A 17,037-nucleotide genomic window follows, 5' to 3' on the forward strand; every position below is an offset into this window, starting at 1 on the left:
ATCTTTCTCTACACCCTAGCTATGACTGTAACACAACATTCTGCACCCTCTCCTTTCCTTCTCCCCTATGTACTCTATGAACAGTATGCTCTGTCTCTATAGCATGTGAGAAACAATAATTTTCACTGTATCTCAATACATGTGACAATAATAAATCAAATCAAATTTCCGGACAGCCTCAGATCATACCGAGTAGGGCTGATTTTCAACTCCCATCAGTTTGAGAGTCAGGTTTTAACTATGGCCGCCTGTTTCAGAACTTTCTTGATTTTCGTTCATAGATTTATTTTAGATTCTTAGACATGGATAGCACAGGAAGTGACCATTCGGCCCATCATATCCACCCCGGTCAACAAAGATCTGACTGCACTAATCCCCTTTCCAGTGCTTGGCCCATAGCCCTGGATGTTACAGCAGTGTAAATGAATATCTAAATACTTCTTAAATGTAACGAGAGTCTCTGACTCAACCATCCTTTCAGACAGTGAGTTCCAGATTCTCACCACCCTCTGGGTGAAAAGTTTCTCCTCAATCCCCCTCTTAGCCTTCTACCTTTTACCTTAAATCTGTGTCTCCAGTTATTGACCCATCTACTAATGGAAAAGGTGCCCTCCTATCCATCCTATTTGTCCCTCATGCTCCTATACACCTCCATCAGCTCCCCTCTCAATCTTCACTTCTCCAAGGAAAACGGCCCCAGCCTATAGAATCTTTCCTCATAGCTCAGACCCTCCAGGCCAAGCAGTATCCTGGCGAATCTCCTCTGCACTCTCTCCAGTGCAATCACATCCTTCCTATGATGTGGTGACCAGAAATGCACGCAGTGCAACTGTTGTGGCCGAACTACCATTTTATACAGTTCCAGTATGGCCTTCCTGCCCTTGTACACTATGCCTCGGCGAGTATCGACAAATATCCTATATACTTTCTTAACCACCTATCTACCTCCCCTGACAACTTCAGGGATCTGTAGATATGCATTCCAAAATCCCTCTGATCTTCAGTACTCTCCAGGGTCTTAGCATTCACAGTGTAAGTGTTTACCTTGTTAGCCCTCTCCAATTGCATTATCTCAAATAGTTGAATTCCATTTCCAAAGCATGATTTAACGATGTTGCAATTGTGTCTTTGCCTATATATGGCATGTTTATGAACCTACCTCTCCACTCACCGATGAAGGGGCAGCGCTCCGAAAGCTCGCAATTTCAAATAAAACCTGTTGGACTTTAACCTGGTGTTGTGAGACTTCTTTCTATTTCCAAAGCAAACATAGGAAGCAGGCAGGATATTGTAGGAGAATTGAACCAGATAACGATATTATACTCACTCTGCTGAAATTGTGAATTCGAATTCCTCGCTTGTTATAAGGTAAAACATTTCAGCTGACTTCACCTCGACCTTGAAGCTGGGGAGAACTTTGAAAGATGATTAAGTCAAGTATAGTCCCTGAACATAATGGACAATGCAATTCTTGCATTGAGGAGCTGCTAATTTAAGCATTAAACTGCCCAGTCTGCTTACATTCCCTACTTACAATATGAACCACAAAACGGCTGAATGTAATTTTAATTTCTGGCGATAATCCAAAATGGACGATAATGGATCATCCATGGGTTATACACACCTCCATCGTTTGCCTTTCTATTCTGCTCAAGAGAATGTCGAACTGATATCACATATCCCACATTATCACGCAAGCATGGAACTACCCAAAGAATACCTAACATACCCCAAATAGATGGTTATATTCTATTATGATATTCATATGATACTATTGACGTTCTTCATTAAGGAATGCACAAATGAATTTGAAATAGACTTGCCTTGGCATTGCAATGGACAACATGGCTACTTGAAAAAAAATCTATGGGTGGTTATCCCAACTTCAGTAATATTAAACTTAGAGTCCAATATGCATATTTCTGAGTGCTGATTTCCATTGCATTCAATGGGACGGTAAACTAACCAGATCTATAATGGCAGACAGTATGATACCACCCCTTAACAATGCCACCCTGAGTACAAAAGCCTTTGCCATGGTCTGTGCTCCCCTTCACGTAACAAACAGGGACATCTAGTGTTATGACCTCATCATTGTTTTCATGATGAGACACACATTATCTACACATTTTCGCTGATGTGGCTGGTTGATGGGTGCGTAGCTGAGTGGATGGATGGATGGAAGGACAGATGGATGGACAGTTGGACAGACTGAAGGATGGATGGATGGGTGAACAGATGGATAATTAAATGGATGGACAGTGGATCATCAGATGGACGGTCGGAAGGACAGATGGATGGATGAATGGATGGTCGGATGGACCGAAGGATGGATGGACAGGTGGACAGATGGATGGATAAATGGATGGAAGGATGGACTGTCGGAAGGACAGATAGATGGATGAATGGATGGATAGATGGATGGACACACAGCTGGTCAGAAGGACAGATGGATGGATGAATGGATGGTTGGATATACCGAAGGATGGATGGACAGATGGACAGTTGATGAGCCACCTTCTTGGATCACTGCAGTCCACGTGGTGCAGTCGATATTACTGATTGAGATGATGTTCCCCGTTTGTAACCTGGTGACAGTGAAAGAACGGAGGTGTAGTTTCAAGTCAGGATAGTGAGTGTCTTGGAAGGGACCTCACAGGCAGAAGTGTTCCCATGCATTTGTTGCCCTTGTCACTCTGGATGGTGGAGGTGATGGGTTTGGAAAGTTTGGAAAGGTGAGTTGTGGTGCGTCTTGTAGATGGTACAGATGGCCAACTGGGTACCTGGAAAGAGCCTTATCAGGGAATATGTGGAGTTTCAAAGTGAAGTTTCGCCTTGTTTGGATTCACGTTCGTTTGTTTCGCCAGTTGAAAACAAAATGGCAGTGAATCGCACATCAGTTCACATACCGCCTGACCTACATTTCCAATTATTTCAATGGCGATTAAAATATGGAGATGGATTGAGACTCTGTGCTGATACCTCACAATGTTTCCCAGTCTGTAAACATAGTAACATGGGAATTAGGAGCAAAAGCAGACAAATTTAGCCCTTTAAGCCTGCTCCTCCCTTCAATCAGGTCATGGTTGATCTCTCCCTGTCTCAAATCCAGCTCCCTATCTGTTCCCCATATTGCTTTAACCCATTTATTTTATCAGAAATATATCTATCTCCTTCTTGAAACCATTTAATGATTCAGACTCCATTGCGCTATGGGGCAGTGAGTTCCATAAATTCACCATCCTCTGCGAGAAGTAGTTCCTCCTCATCTCAGTTTTAAATCTACTGCCTCTCAATCTATACCCGTGACCTCTTGTTCTAGATTGCCCCACAAGGGCATCCATTGGTCTACGTTTACCTTATCACTCCGTTATAGGATTTCAATCAGGTCGTCCCTGATCCTTTTCAACTCCAGCGAGTACAAGCCCAAACTGTTTAATCTCTCCTCATGCAGCAATCCCCGGAATCAATGCGCTGAACCTCCTTTGAACTGCCTCCAGTACCACCACATCCTTCCTCAAATAAGGAGACCAAAACTGGGCATGATACTTCAGATGTGGTCTCACCAACATCCTATCCTGTAACACTACATTCTGCACTCTCTCGTTTCCTTCTCTATGAACAATATGTTTTGTCTAGCGCACAAGAAATAATACTTTTCTCTATATGTTAATGAATGTGACAATAATAAATCAAATCAAATCAATTGCAACAACACTTCTCTATTTTTATATTCTAGTCCTTTTACAATAAATGCTAACACCCCATTTGCCTTTTTTTAATCACATGTTGTACCTGCGTACCTACTTTCTGCAATTCATGTCCAGAGACACATAGATAAAAGTTCAATTCATGAACTTTAATCTCCAAGGAAATAAAGTTGAGGTTGTAACGAGACATGGATATAAATAAAAGGGCAACTGTTTTATTGATATTATTCTCCCCCTTAACTTTATAGACTGTGGATATAAAGTTACTTTGCAACAATGTATTGCCATCAAAAAATGTGATCGTGTAACATGGGTATGAAAAGTGCGACTGGAACAATGAAAACTAGTCCATATTTTCCCTGTCTATTTAAGAGTTCTAAAATAATGTTACCGAATTCCTTGACCTCAAACTTCGTTGATACCATGGACATTGGCAATTCGCTAAACTGCGCCTCAATTCTCCAAATTCCGGGCCTGTTAAGGAAAAGTAAACATTGAAAAATATTCAGTGCTTTCCCCGACTTGATCTTATAACGGTTACAGATGAATGTTAGGAAAAGTGCAGAAATTCGGCTTAAGTGATGACATTAAATCGACTTATTATATCAGCCACAATTAAACAGGCCCGCTGATGTCTAGTCCCTTACAAGTTGATGAGAATTATATTTTTAGATGTACGTTCTCTGCTCCTGGCATTCAAGATGCGATTGTCTCAATATTCTACTGATCAGTTATGAGAATACATATGATAATTAGGCTCAACCAATTCACAGAATCCCTACATTTCACAAAGAGGCCATTCGGCCCAATGGGTCTGCACTGATTCTCCAAAAGAGCATCCCACCCAGGCCTGCCCCTCGGCCCCATCCCTGTAACTCTGCGCATTTACCATGGCCAATCCACAAAACCACACATCTTTTGACACAGAGTGGCAATTTAGCACGACCAATCCTCCTAACCTGCACATCTTTGGACCGGTTTGGAGGAAACCGGAGCACCCAGAGGAAGCCCATGGAGACACGGGGAGAACGTGCAAACTCCAACCAGACAGTTACCCAAGATCGGATTCGAACCCGTGTCCCTGGCGCTGTGGGGTGCAGTGCTAAACACTGTATAACCGTGCCACCCTAAATGAAACTAAATTAAACAAACTAAGGGACAAATCAAAGCAGCAGCTCCTTAAACGAATACTGCATCAAACAAAAAAACAAATCACAAAGGAGGCTAAAAACATTAAACCATAATTTGATTCATGAGATCGATAAAACGCCCCAGTCTCCACGGTGCCTATCAGGCATGGAAGGCCTCGATGGTGCCAGCAGACATTGTGTACTCCAAGGGACACCCTGCCATGAATGTAGCTATGGGAGATGGGTAGACAGACATCCTTGGTTGCCAGCTGCCTGGATCTGTTGATGGTAAGTTTGGTCCGGCCCAAGAGCAGCTTTCAGCGCTGGTAATAATGAGCCCATATTTATTTTTACTGTCAAACAAACCTTGTCCTTTAACTTGTCGCTTAAATTAGCGGTTGCCCAAATGGACAATAAGATTTTTAATTCCCCAAACGGAATTTTCTTAATATGCGGTTCAGGAGGGGGTTCAAGTTCCAACAAGTACATCGCACATGGGCCAGCATGTCACCAGCACTGACCAAGTGCTTTCCCTGAGCTCTTTAAATCTTCCTCACATGTTCCAATGAGCACACTGCTTCACTTGTGTACTATTTTGAGTTAAGCCAATTAAACTAAGTTAGACAAACTAAGGGGTAAGTTAAAGGTAACAGTCCCTTAAAGGGACACTGCATCAAACAAAAGCAAATGGCAAAAGAAGCTTAAATCATTAAAACAAACATTGATTAAATCGGTCGATAAAAATACCCAGACTCCATGGCGGGTATCAGGCATGGAAGGACTTAATTTTTATCGGTTTACAGTTTTAACAATCTAATGATCGAAATGTTAGTGGTAATATTTTAGTTTGCTGGTAAAATCTGTGGTTGCTGATGTCCAATGAGATTTCCGACCTCATCCGTGGCTGGGATTGGCCGGTCACGCTGCAGTGAACGCAATTTCGGCTGAGCGTCAAATTCTCCATTCCCGCTGTCCACGAGACTGCAAAATGCTGGCCGTTGTTTCTGAACTCACTTCTCCAACAACGACCTCTGAGCAGGATAATCACCAGATCTGAAGCATCTTATCATTTTCGTTAAAAACAAAACGTGTTCAGTAAATGCATGTGCCGAGTGGAAGTCCCAAAATAATTTCATGACTTACTCTGCGATATCCGGGATCTTTAACTGCCGTTTGAACACTTTACCAGATCGCACGAACAAACCGGGGAATTGCACATTTTTGGAATTCTAGTAAGGGAATGGAATGTGTTCAATGTGTGAATTCATCTGTGTTGCTTGCATTTGACTCTCCAGTTTGTATTTGATTACAAGTAAATTACAGAATAATACTCAATAAATCATAAAGTTTTTTTTTTGTTTTAAAAGTTTATTTATTAGTCACAAGGCTTGCATTAACACTGCAATGAAGTTGCTGTGAAAATCCCCCAGTCGCCACACGCATGTTCGCGTCAATGCACCTAACCAGCACATCTTTCAGACTGTGGGAGGAAACCGGAGCACCCGGAGGAAACCCACGCAGACACGGGGAGAATGTGCAAACTCCACACAGACAGTGACCCAAGCCTGGAATCGAACCCAGGTCCCTGGAGCTGTGAAGCAGTAGTGCTAACCACTGTGTAACCGTGCCGCCCATATTTGGTGAAAGGTGATACATAAATGGAAGTTGTTGTTCTCAATTTCACTGCTCCAATCCATCATCCATTAAAATTTATTTATTAATGTCACAAATAGGCTGGCATTAACGCTGCAATGAAGCTACTGTGAAAATCCTGTCGTCGCCACACTCCCGCGCCTGTTCGGGTATATTGAGGGAGAATTTAGCACCTAACCTGCACGTCTTTCGGACGTGGGAGGAAACTGGAGCACCCGGAGGAAACCCACGCAGGCACGTGGTCTGCGCAGTAAGTGGTCACGCAATGGTAACGCAGTAACATGGCCAATCAACCTAACCCGCACATCATTGGACTGTGGGAGGAAACAGGAGCACCCGGAGGAAACCCACGCAGACACAGGGAGAACGTGCAGTCTCCGCACAGACAGTGACCCAAGCCGGGAATCAAACCCGGATCCCTGACGCTGTGAAGTAGCCACGCCACCCACTGAGCCATCGTGATCCATTTCTGATAACTCATAATTCCAAAGATACTCACGTATATGGTTACTTCAATATTCGCTGTCACTGGTCTCATATAATGATCCAAAGTAAAGATCCTGTATTTCACTGCACAAAAAAAGAACGAGAATGGTCACACCATGAGCGATGGTATTGGCTAAACGAGAAACAAACACGGTTTACATAAGTGTCATTCAGCTTTTTCAGTCACCATGGGTTTTATAGTATGCCTGGCTGCAAGGTGACGCTTCATAAATGGAATCTACAGGGAAGAAATACGTCTTGTGCAGTAGCCATATAATGGCGGCATTCATTCTGTCACCAATTGTAACCTGGCTGGATATTCAATCCCATTGATTTGAATAGTACAGAGCAGCAAGCCGGACTAATCAACGAGATGCCACTGTTTAGCGTACAAGACATTTATTTTTTAACATCAGTGGGTATAAAATTGAACACAAGCGGAGACGACAAATAAACGGGATTGCTTTTGATGCCTGCTATAGCACTCCTTCATTCTCCATTCTATGGAAGTCAATGGAACAGAATATTGAACGGGGAACAATTGCTGCACCATCCATTTTACACCCCCTACCTTGTTCCCCATCCCACCCCACCCATGCATGTCCTTATCCAGATGACTCTCTATTTCAGACTAAATCGGTTGTTAAATAAAAGCAATGCTGAGGGAATTTTAGCACCAATTTGTGATTAAAGTGGACGGGCCTGAAGATGTTATTCTATTCCTCTCTCCACAGTTACTGCCGGGTCCTTTTGTTCTCGCTCAGGCAGCACAATCAGTACCAGCATCTGCTGCCTATCCCTAATCCAATATAACTGACACCTACAATTGCTTTGAACTGAGAGGCATGCTGGGCCATTTAACGATTAATTGCATTGCCGTGAATCGGGAGTCATATGTAGGTCAGATTTTCTTCCCTAAAGGGCATCAGTGGACCAGATGGGTTTTTAAGGACATAGTCATTATGACGTTTTTACTTCCAGATTTCATAGAATCATAGAATCCCTACAGTGCAGAAGGAGGCCAATTGGCCAATCGAGTCTGCATTGACCACAATCCCATCCAGGTCCTATCCCCATAACTCCACTTATTTACCCTGCTAATCCCCCTGACACTAAGGGGCAATTTACTATGTTTACTTCACTAATTGCTTCATTGAATTCAAATTTCACTACCCGCCATGTGCTTTTGGAACCCGGTTCCCCAGACTGCATTACTCGCCAGCACCTTCCCTTGCACCATGGGGGATAAAGGTTGCCCATTGTAAACTTTTATGCAGCTCTGTGCGGTACGTAACCTGACCTACGTATCACTCCCAATTCACAGCAATGCAGTTGACTATTAAATGGCCCAGCATCCCTCTCAATTCAAGGCAATTACGTGTGTCAATTATATTTGACCAGGGACGGGCAACAAATGCTGGTCTTGCTTTGTGATATTTTCACTTCAATAAATTGCTAGAAAATTATACAGGAGTGGAGTTTTCCCCAAGAGCTGTTATACAGCACTGTTGCCAATGGGTTGGATTTTGACTCTGATCTAGCATAAAATGTAGCGAGTGGGAACCGCATTTTGCACCTCAGCCAATTATTCTTTTGCCCAATTTTCCCAAAGGATGGCCCTGACGCTATTTCAATTCCTTTTAAGTCATGTCCTCTTAACTATTGCCCAAAGGAGAGGCGATGGTCTAGTGATATTATCCCTGGTCGATTCATCCAGAAACTCAACTGATTATCTGGGGATCCAGGTTCGAATCCTGCCATGGCAGGATGATGGAATTTGAATTCAATAAAAAAAATTTGGACTTGAGAATCTACCGATGACCATGAAACCATTGTTGATTGTCGGAAAAAGCCATCTGGTTCACTAATGTCACTTTAGGGAAGGAAATCTGCCGTCCTTACCCAGTCTGGCCTACATGTAACTCCAGAGCCACAGCAATGTGGTTGACACTCAACTGCCCTCTAAGGGCGATAAATACTGGCCAGCCAGGGACACAGTAAGAAGTCTCACAACACCAGGTTAAAGTCCAACAGGTTTATTTGGTAGCAAATGCCACTTGCTTTCGGAGAGCTGCCCCTTCTTCAGGTAAGTGGGAGTTCAGACACACATGAATGAAAAAAAAAATCTTATCTGTTGAGGCCAAGGTTTTCTCTTTCACCTATTTCACTAAAATGTTTGCTTTGTTTTGCAATCAAATTTTTTCCCCAGGCAAATATTCATGGCAGAATGGTACTAACCTGGGGATTATCGTCAGTTCATCACGAGTTTGGTTGAAGGCAAGTGATCTCAATCTTGGATGAAAGCATAACTAATGGCTGCTACTATAATGATCATAGAATCATGGAATTACTACAGTGCAGAAGGAGGCCTTTCAGCCCATCAAGTCTCCACCAACTCTTTGACAGACCATCCTATCCTGGCCCTATCCCCGCCTATACCCGGTCATGTAATGTTACCACCCAAGACACATGTTTACCAATGTCCTTTCTTGCGTCCAATGTTTGTAACACTTTATTATTGGACCGGCAGAATATTGCCTCTGCTAACCCATTCAGCACCCAACCTTTGCTCTCATGCTGAAATGTGTGCAGCATTACATGGCAGTACTCACCGGTTTCACTGGGGGTGTATATTGGTTTGTCTGTCTGAATGAATATATAGCCCTTCTTTGACGATAGCAACAGTGGGACCAATTTCCTATGTGCGAACAGATCCTGGCATTCAGCAGCAAGATAAATGTGCTTGCTTTTGCGTGACCAAATGTTGTTTTGCTTGATATGATCAGGAAAAGCCTGTGGGATTAGATAGCATGAAGGTCAGCATTACTATATCTAGTTATTTTGCTCATATCACTAATTAAGTCACGGTGTGGAGATGCCAGCATTGGACTGGGGTGGGCACAGTAAGAAGGCTTACAACACCAGCTTAAAGTCCAACAGGTTTATTTGGAATCATGAGCTTTCAGAGCACTGCTCCTTCATCAGGTGAGTGGAAAGGTAGGTTTCACAAACACGGCATATATAGACAAAGGCAAGATAATGGTTGGAATGCAAGTCTTTTCAGGTAATTAAGTCTTTATAGGTATAGAAAATGCAAGTGGAGAGAGGGATAATCGCAGGTTAAAGAGGTGTGAATTGTCTCAAGTCTGGACAGTTAGTAGGAATTAAGTCACAGTAAGTGCTACATTGCTCACTTTGTTGGGCTAAATGTAAAAGCAGAATATTTTTCAAAAGGCACAGAACTTGTACACTGCGATGCCCAGATAGATTTGCGAGTACTTGAGCAAGGGACAGAAAAAGTTAACATGTGGGTGCAGCAGGTCATTAAGAAAATAGGTGACATAGTGCATTAATGTCGTTTAGGGACGGAAATCTGCCACCCTTACCCAGCCTGGCCTACATGTGACTCCAGAGCCACAGCAATGTGGTTGACTGTCAACTGTCCTTTGAAATTGATTAGCAAGCCACTCAGTGTTTCACGAAAGCAGCTCATCACCACCTTCTCAAGGGCAACCAGGGATGAATAATAAATGTTGGCCCAGCCAGCGACACCCATGTTCCAAGAATGAATAAAAAAATGTTGGCTTATCATTGAGGGGGATTGGAGTTCAAGAATTGAAAGAAAGTCTTGCTGCTATTATATGGGGCTTTAGTAGGACAACATTTGGAGTACAGTGTGAATTTCTAGTCTCCATAGTTAAGGAATGAGACACTTGCATTGGAAGTGTTAGGTTTATTAGGTTGATCCCTGGAATGCGAGGTTTATGATGAGAGGTAGTGTAAATTGAATGATATTCGCTACCATTTAGAAGAATGAGAGTTGGACCTTACTGAATATTTGAATATAATGAAGGGACTTGATCTGGTAGAGTCTGTGTGCTTGTGGTTTTATCACCTGGCCTGAAATCGAGAACAAAGGGGCGGGGTGTAAATGGGGAACGGGGGAATGAAGGGGGTTACAACCTTTCAACAAAGGGAAAACCATTCAGGACTGAACTGAGGGCCAGTTTCTTCAATCAAATGGCTGTGAATATTTGAAGTTCTCCACCTAAGAGGGTTGGAGCTGCACCATCATGAAATGCATCTAAGGCTGAGATAGGCAGATATTGAGGCTCTCAGAGAATCATGGAGTTATATAGATTGAAGGGGAAAGTCGAGAATGGCTGAATATGCTTGAACTTCTCCTGCTCAGTTTCTTACGTTCTTACGTTTTTATCACAAGTGCGTTCTGGTGTGGCCAAGCCACAAATACCGGACTACCAGAATCCGCATAAAATATAGTCTACCTAGATTTGGAATATTATCTTTACATCTGTGCCATCCTGAATACAAAAGAATAAGTTTTTTTAAATTCATTCATGGGACTTGGGCATCGCTGGCTGACCAGCATTTATTGCCCATCCCTAGTTGCCCTTGAGAGGGTGGTGATGAGCTGTCATCTTGAATTGCTGCAGTCAATGTTCTGTGGGTTGACCCACAATGCCGTTAGGGAGGGAATTCTGGGATTTTGACTCAGCGGCTGTGAAGAAACGGCGGTATATTTCCAAGTCAGAATGGTGAGTGGCTTAGAGAGGAACCTGCAGGTGGTGGTGTTCCCATTTATCTGCTGTCCTTGACCTTCCAGATGGAAGTGGTCATGGGTTTGGAAGGTGCTGCCTAAGGAACTTTGATGAATTGCTGCCGTGCATCATGTAGATAGTACACACTGCTGCTATTGAACGTCGGTGCTGGAGGGATTGAGTGTTTGTCGATGTGGTGCCAATCAAGTGGGGCTGCTTTGTCCTGGATTGTTTCAAGCTTCTTGAGTGTTGTTGGAGCTGCACCATCCAGGCAAGTGAGGACTATTCCATCACACTGCTGACTTGTGCCTTTTAGATGGCGGATAGGCTTTTGGGAGTCAAGAGGTTAGTTACTCGCCACAGTATTCCTAGCCTCTGACCTGCTCTTGTAGTTACTGTGTTTGAGTGGTGATCAAAGTAATCAAAGCAATGTGGGTTGCAAACCAGTCCGTCGCACATATTAGTCAATATGAACTTGAAATTGCGACATGAAACTTCGCGGATTTGGCCAGAAAAAGGAAAAGAACAAGTAAATGATTGCCTAAGTAATATGGTAATAGTGTCATTCTCGGACTTTGCAATGCATCACTAAAATAATGAAATGCCAGGTTTATTTTCACTTCACTGTAAGGTATGCGTCACGGTGGTAATACTTACAATTATATCGTTAATTTGATGGTAACCGTTCTCTGCTGTTAGTCTAAAATCAATATCGTTCGAATACTTTGTTGACGTGATCAGATCGATTAGATACACTCTAACATTGATATCTTTTTCTATTCCTTCCACTTGAATGGCGACGCTCTCCTTCACCCCAACGTGAATGATGTTGGGGGCACTAATTAAGTAGCTATTGGGGAGAGGGAAAGTCAAACAATGTTTCAATCAATGTTTCAACATGGAAGTCATCACTGAAAAGCAATGTATGCACACACACACACACACACACACACAAGCTTGGCGGTCAAATGGCCGGGAATTTGTGGGACAATGTCAGGTCTCTCCGCCATTGCTGTTGTTATGACGTGAAAATGATTTTTCCCTCTGCTCGATTTTGGAAGCCCATAAAGGGATATACCACACCTCATAATCTTGTACGAGTATGTATGAGGCAGAACGGAGTTGTTGGTTTTGGTAAACTAAAGCAGGATCTGACACTCTCTGTCATGAACAATTAATAGGTCTTTATTTTTAAACTGGTGACAAACTTATTAAAACAATTAACAAACTGAATAAAATTCCCACTAGAACGCTGTTCAAATATTACAAGACTCCTTCAGGAATAATGAAATAAATCATTACAGAATTCAGTCACTCTCACTTCATGTACAATGCTGTGGAGATGCTGGCATTGGACTGGGGTGGGCACAGTAAGAAGTCTCACAACACCAGGTTAAAGTCCAACAGGTTTGTTTAGAATCACGAGCTTTTGGAGCGCTACTACTGCATCAGATGGATTCATCAGGAGACTCACCTGATGAAGGAGCAGCGCTCTGAAAGCTTGTGATTCCAAGCAAACCTGTTGGATTGTAACCTGGCGTTGTGAGACTTCTTAATGTACAAATAAGCATCTTTTGGAAGTATGACTTTCTCCGGTGATGCTCATGTCTGGAACACTTTCTGAGTTGGCTTCTGTCTATTTAAATGGTGATTTTATGAAGATATATATGGAACTGCAGGATTTACATGAGAGCCTCACCTACACTCCTTCCGATTCAAGAAGTGGCAAGCATACTCTGACAGTTAACCCCCCTTGTCCGGGCTTATATACCTGGAATTACCTCACAGTATTCCTGAAATCTGAGTTCCGTGAGACTGTCATCAACCCTCACATTTGAATTCTACTGGCTCTGTGTCTCTGCGTGCTGGCTTTAAAATAATTGGTCCAATTCAAAAGTCTGTTTTGTTTAGGTTGGAACACTGACTGCTCGGCTTTGATACAATGTTGCAAAGGCCTGCTTCTGCAGCCTGCACTCTGCAATTTTAAATCCACTACTCAAGACACCTCCTTTTTTTAAAGAGATATTTCTTCTTTTGGGTTTAGCATTTCTTTTCATTATTTACACTTCTCAAACACCACATTTTTAACCTCACATATGCAACTTGAAAACACTGTGTAGAACATTATGGTGCCTGAGCATGGACAGTTAAACATGGGAATGAGGTGGTCACCATGAGTAATGCACTGTTTCCACGACAGACTGCCCTGTTGCAATCTTTGCAAATGCAAACAGCACCAAAATAAAATCAGTCATCCGATGTCTACTTCAGCTTGTTGTCCATATTTTTACTGAAAAGATATCAAATATTTAATGAGAATTCCCTGCTTCTTGTGTTTTTCTTTTTTAAAGCTACATTTGGTACGGTGGCGCAGTGGTTAGCACAGCATCAGGGACCCGGGTTTGATTCCCGGCTTGGGTCACTGTCTGTGTGGAATTTGCACGTTTTCCCCGTGACTGTGTGGGTTTTCTCCGGGTGCTCTGATTTCCTCCCACAATCCAAAGATGCGCGGGTTAGGTGGATTGGCCATACTAAATTGCCCCTAGTGTCAGGGGGACTGGCAAGGTAAATAAGTAGGGTTATGGGGTTGGGACCTTGGTAGAATTATTGTTGGTGCAGGCTTGATGGGCCGAATGGCCTCCTTCGGCACTGCAAGGATTCAATGATAAAATTGATCTGCATTGCAAATAAATCAATTCAATATTTCACGTTATTCCCTTTTTCCATTGCCTTATGATTTGGAATCCGCAAGATTTGATTTGTTTCCCTTGGTAATGTGTTAACTATTGCCTCTATCCAATATTTTTATGGCAACTGCCAAGGTAGCCTAATATAATTTAGTGGCAGCACAGTATCACAGTAGCACTACTGCCTTGCAGCACCAGGGACCTAGGTTCGAGCCCAGTCTTGATTGACTGTGTGAAATTTGCACATTCTCCCCATGCCTGTGTGGGTCTCCTTCAGGTGCTCCAGTTTCCACCCATAGTCCAAAGTTGTGCAGGTTAGGTGGGTTGGCTATGCTAAATTGTCCTTTAGTGTCCAAAGATGTGTAGATTAGGTGGATTAGCTACGTTAATTGTGTGGGGTTACAGGGATAGGGCAGTGGAGAGGGCCTGGATAAGATGCTCTGTCAGAGAATTGGTGCAGACTCGATGGGCCAAATAGCCTCCCCTGCGCTGTAGGGATTCTATCATGCTTGGAAGCAGGAGAAACACTATTGCCTCAAATAAATGCTGAAAATAATGATGTCATCGTGGAAAGGGGAAGAGAATTAATGTTTTGGTCCAAAGATTAGACATTCATTTTCAATTTCTGGGCTTAGACGTAGGTCGGATCTGAAAACAGGTAACTTCGGTTTGAAAAGACTCCACGCCCCCTGCTCACTTCATCCTGCTTCTAGGTTCATTTTTCACCCTGGAAAGCAGACTGGGCAAAATGGAACCTTCACGCCATAGGAACTCGACCAGTTACCCACCAGAGACAGATGAATGGATCATCAGATGTATATATAGCAAACGGCAGACATTCGGACTGCCAATTCTAAGTGCTACTGCTTCGTCTGTTGCAACAGATTTTCCAGAAGTTTCAAAATTAAGGAACTAGTATAACTTAACATGTTTGACTCTTAGGTTAGAAGGTAAACAATGGCACCATGCTGACAAAAACAGATTTCAACACTTTGTACTATTTAGATTGCAATTCGTATTAGATAAACTAAACTTGACATCATGCAATCAAGTGCACCGCCTGGCATTTTGTTGTACAGCCGCATTGTGTAATTTCACCAAGGGCTGCGTGATTTTTTTCTTGAGGGTCACGACACAAGATGCAATCCTGCTGCTTGGTAAGGTATCTTGCGTGATTTGCACTCAGGTTGATAGCTTGGAGGCTAGCTTGCTCTCATCTGACAGGTACATACATATACACTCAGACTCGTGTGCACACAAGCACTCTCATGCACATACACATATACACATTCACACAAACTCAGGCTGTTTCCATCATAGCAGGCGCCCATTTATTCTCTCTCTCACACACAAACATATTCACACTCGCAAACACACGCGAGTCACACACAGATACCCGGGTACACACCACACAAAAACTCACACCCCCGACCAAACACACACACAGGCTCTCTCACTCCCACACACACACAAATGCAAACACACACAGACTCACACAAACACTCACACAGGAGCACACACAGAAACACACGTACACATAAAAACATGCACACGCACCACACAAACACTCAAAGCCCACAAACTTTCACACAAACTCTCACTTACCTGCATACACACATAAGCAAACACACACACAGATCACACAAACATTCACACATACGCAAGAACACAGATGCACACAGACACACACACAGACACACATACAGACACACACAATTCATACAGGAAGAAATGGATGCACCCATTGCAGATTCTCTAATCATTGGGAAGAGCCTTTAGTCTGAATGAAACTCTCACAGTTTCCTGCCACTAGCACAAACTACATCAGCAAAATAAAGGAAGAATTGGAGCACAGGGTGCTCTCGACACATGTTAAGTTATGAAGTACAGTCAGAGGTGCAAGAAAAGTAGCGATCAATTTTCACACAATATCCCACATCTCTCTAATAATGTTCAGTATATTCCGCACCTTCTCCTTTCCTTCTCTCCTATGTACCTTAGAACGGTATGTTTTTGTCTGTATAGCGCGCAAGAAACAATACATTTCACTGCATCCCAATATATGTGACAATAATAAATCAAATCAAATCAACGAGGAATGAATGAAACGATCCCTTGTTTTTCAGTGCTTTTGAATTGTATTCTCATTCGGAATAGGGATGAATGGCCGGCGTCGCGGAGACATCTCCACTGTGCTTCGAAGTGAGAGCCGCTCGATTCCAGCCTGGAGTGAAAACCGGTTTAATATCTCCCCAGGAGACGCCACTGGTTCACCAATTTCATTTGCCTTGCAATACATTCAGCCCCTATTCCAATGATTTGTAAGAGTGAACGCAATCCACATTAAGGTGATTTTTAAAATATTGCACGCTTCTAATAACTGGAAGCCATTCACAAGGCGTAGCATACTTACGATGGAGCTTGTTCAGCAGCAGGTACTAGCACAGAGAACCAGAGGAGGAACACAGCCGGCCCCATTGTTAGAAAGATCTGCCCACTGCTTGCAGGCTGAAACAAGCCGAGACAACCAGCCTGTGCTATGAAACAGTCCTTTGGGATGTTTTGTAGATATTCTAGGCAACAGTATTGATTTGAAAGTTACTTATTTACACTACTAGACATTTAACCTGGACGTGCGTGTGCCAAAAGGATTGCACATGTTCTCCCTGTCTGGGTTTTCCCCAGAGCTTGAGCCGAGGATTCAATAAAAAAAAAGTCCCTCCTTCCTCAGATAAGAGTTTTACCTGGGTGGAGGAGCAAACGGATCTCGGGGTATATCAATCCCAAAAGGTAGCCACCCAGTGAAATAAAG

The 17,037-nt window shown here is 43.0% G+C and overlaps 1 protein-coding gene across 1 annotated transcript in view; it reads right to left on the reverse strand.

Annotated features, from left to right (window-relative positions):
- Nucleotides 1-16,786, reverse strand: part of LOC144496912 (complement C4-like) — a 137,801-nt gene extending 121,015 nt beyond the window's left edge. The window contains exons 1-7 of the mRNA XM_078217528.1: nucleotides 16,639-16,786; nucleotides 12,196-12,388; nucleotides 9,592-9,772; nucleotides 6,993-7,063; nucleotides 5,984-6,069; nucleotides 4,102-4,184; nucleotides 1,328-1,415 (exon numbers count right to left, since the gene is read on the reverse strand). Coding sequence (XP_078073654.1) covers nucleotides 1,328-1,415; nucleotides 4,102-4,184; nucleotides 5,984-6,069; nucleotides 6,993-7,063; nucleotides 9,592-9,772; nucleotides 12,196-12,388; nucleotides 16,639-16,703 — 767 coding nt within the window. The 5' untranslated portion in view covers nucleotides 16,704-16,786. The remainder of the gene's footprint in view (nucleotides 1-1,327; nucleotides 1,416-4,101; nucleotides 4,185-5,983; nucleotides 6,070-6,992; nucleotides 7,064-9,591; nucleotides 9,773-12,195; nucleotides 12,389-16,638) is intronic.
- Nucleotides 16,787-17,037: the final 251 nt, after the last annotated feature.

Source organism: Mustelus asterias, chromosome 8 (assembly GCF_964213995.1).
Source record: "Mustelus asterias chromosome 8, sMusAst1.hap1.1, whole genome shotgun sequence".
In the NCBI taxonomy this organism is placed as follows: domain Eukaryota; kingdom Metazoa; phylum Chordata; class Chondrichthyes; order Carcharhiniformes; family Triakidae; genus Mustelus; species Mustelus asterias.